The sequence below is a fragment of the Durio zibethinus genome, chromosome 12 (genome assembly GCF_047325235.1).
Source record: "Durio zibethinus cultivar Kanyao isolate XHJ-2024 chromosome 12, ASM4732523v1, whole genome shotgun sequence".
Lineage (NCBI taxonomy): Eukaryota > Viridiplantae > Streptophyta > Magnoliopsida > Malvales > Malvaceae > Durio > Durio zibethinus.
In genome coordinates, this window is record NC_143173.1 from 14,814,227 (window position 1) to 14,816,621 (window position 2,395).

At 37.7% G+C, this 2,395-nt stretch overlaps 1 protein-coding gene across 1 annotated transcript; it reads right to left on the minus strand.

Moving 5' to 3' along the window:
* Positions 1-526: 526 nt before the first annotated feature.
* LOC111297630 (uncharacterized) lies at positions 527-1,592 on the minus strand. Its single transcript, XM_089740675.1, has one exon. It carries the CDS (start codon positions 1,455-1,457, stop codon positions 666-668), a length of 792 nt encoding a protein of 263 aa, XP_089596801.1. The 5' UTR covers positions 1,458-1,592; the 3' UTR covers positions 527-665.
* Between the last annotated feature and the right edge of the window lie 803 nt (positions 1,593-2,395).

Genomic DNA, 2,395 nt, shown 5'->3' on the forward strand with positions numbered 1-2,395 from the left:
CAGGAACACCAGACCAATTCTCAATCTGATACTATATAATTTCCATGTTTTCGATGTTTGTTAATTTGATACTTTGGTTTCCCGTCTTCAGTGTTCAAGTTGCATGAACCCAAGGATAGGAATATAAAAAGCCTTTGAGGCTTAGAAACAGGTACCAGTTAAAGCTTAAAAGTCATAGATTTGGGCTGTCATATTTGAATCAGGCTTGATGAATGCTATATATATGAAGCAAACAACGAAGCAACTGATATTTGGGATCAACGATCCGCACTCCTCCAATAAGCCAAAAGATTTTAGTAGTAAATAGGTTCAGATATGGGAGGTCTCTAAAACCACCATTATTACATAACAAAAGGCTCAGGGCAATTCTCGCACAAACTGCTTAAGTTTGAGCAGAAATCAATAAGCATCCACTACTACACTGAGACTCACTGAAAATCAATCAGCTTTTCCTAAATCGCGATTGAAAGCACTGCACTAGAATTGCTAGTGCTAACATCACTTTGGCCCGCCTTCTTCCCGAGGAACACGTCGATGAGCACAGTCTTGGACTGCAAAGATGCCTTTAGCAATTTCACACGCTAGAGCAGAAAAGCAAGCCAATGTTTTCTTATCATCAATGAAAGAGTGCCACATTCTTAAGGTTTTCTCTTTTCATGTAGAAACTAACATCTCAAAGTACTTAAAATTAAGGCAGCAAAAGAAATGGGGTAATTTCTCACCTCATTCGTTCCTATATCAATCACTTTCTCTTTAAGAATCCCTACATCCTTGATATTGAACTTGTTGAGTAAAGTGAGACAAGAAATAGTTGACATAAGCCTTACGGCCAGATCATCCTTGATCATGTAAGTAATAACCCCTTTGACATAAGCTCCCTCATGCGAGGATGAAGCCTTCTTTGTTGGTGGATTAACAACGGTTGCGATTTGGCTCATAATATTGTTGCAGGAAGGACAAATGGATTTCGAATCGTTTGCCACATAGATACCACAGCTGCCACGATTGCAACTATTGACACACATATAAAGGTTGGTGGATGTTGATGATTGAATGATTGGCAACAGGGGAGGCACATTTGCATCATGGTTGGAAACCGTAGACTTCAAAAGGGTGTCTTTATTCTCCATTGGCTGCAGGTTGGTGGATGTTGATGATTGAATGACTGGCAACAAGGAAGGCCCATTTGCATCATGGTTGGAAACCGTAGACTTCAAAAGGGTGTCTTCATTCTCCATTGGCAGCATGTAAGTATCACGAAGATTTTCAAGGCTCTCGTAAAGGCTTCCAAGGCACCCAACCATGTTTTCTTTGGTAAGAAGCCCTAATACAGTGCCAACAGGCAATGACAGAATGTTGAACAGAAAACCAACAAAATCTTTCCCAGCTTCTGCAAACAGGACTCTTTGGCTTGTTGAATCTACCAGAAGCTTCAAGCTAACAATGGTGGGAGCCATGAATGGAACACTGTTGTAAGAAGTAGGAGTTTCACAGATCTTTACTACAATTACTGTCTTGTTAAATTTTGTGGAGTCTGTGCTCTATATTGAAAACAACCAATGGCACAGATACAGCTGAAGTGAGTTGCAAGGGATTCTTTCCATTACTTTCAAGTCTCCTATATTTCTTTTTTCTTTTTTTTTTTAAATGAGATCACGGCCTGTGATAAGAAAGTGATTGCGAGCATTAATATTTGAATTCCAGAGCTATTGGATGACATCTTTTTACGCAACTGCATGAACCATTGAACTATTACGACAAGTGGAATAATTTTTAGATTACTTAGCTATACTATAGCCTAATATTTTTAACTTTTCTATTTTCTTTTTCCTGATTTTGATTTGGGGAAGAGAAATTCGAAACCTGCTCAAAGAGCAGATGATAAATTAACCAACCAATGTGCAAACTTTTCAATCATCTTTCCCTGAAGAGATCTGCTACCTCCAATAGCAGGAAATCAAAACATTGTTTAGACCCCAAGAACGAGGTTATAAGTAATGGTTCGAGGATTTATACAAGTGGACTCACATGCTTGTAATTTAATTTACAAAAACAAAACAAGTTAACAACAGAACCCATTATTTTTATCAATCGGAGAGACACAATTGCAAGAACACCAGACCACTTCTCAGTTTGATACTTGCTGGTTTCAATGTTTAAAATGTGATATTTCAATGCTGTTTTGCAAATAATGAAATATTTTGAAAGTATAAATCTAGAAGAATTCAGTGAATAGGTTTTGGCTTCAAAGGACTCTAAAACCAGAAAAGGATGGATAACAAGTTTCCCCAATTACATAACAAAAGGCTCAAAGCAAGTCTGTCTGAACTGCTAAAGTATGAACTTTGAAGTTTGAAAATAGACCAACAAGCATCTACTCCTACACTAAGATTTT

Coding starts and splice junctions, on each gene's coding strand:
- LOC111297630 (XM_089740675.1), bottom strand. CDS start 1,457: ATGGCTCCCACCATTGTTAGCTTGAAGCTTCTGGTAGATTCAACAAGC.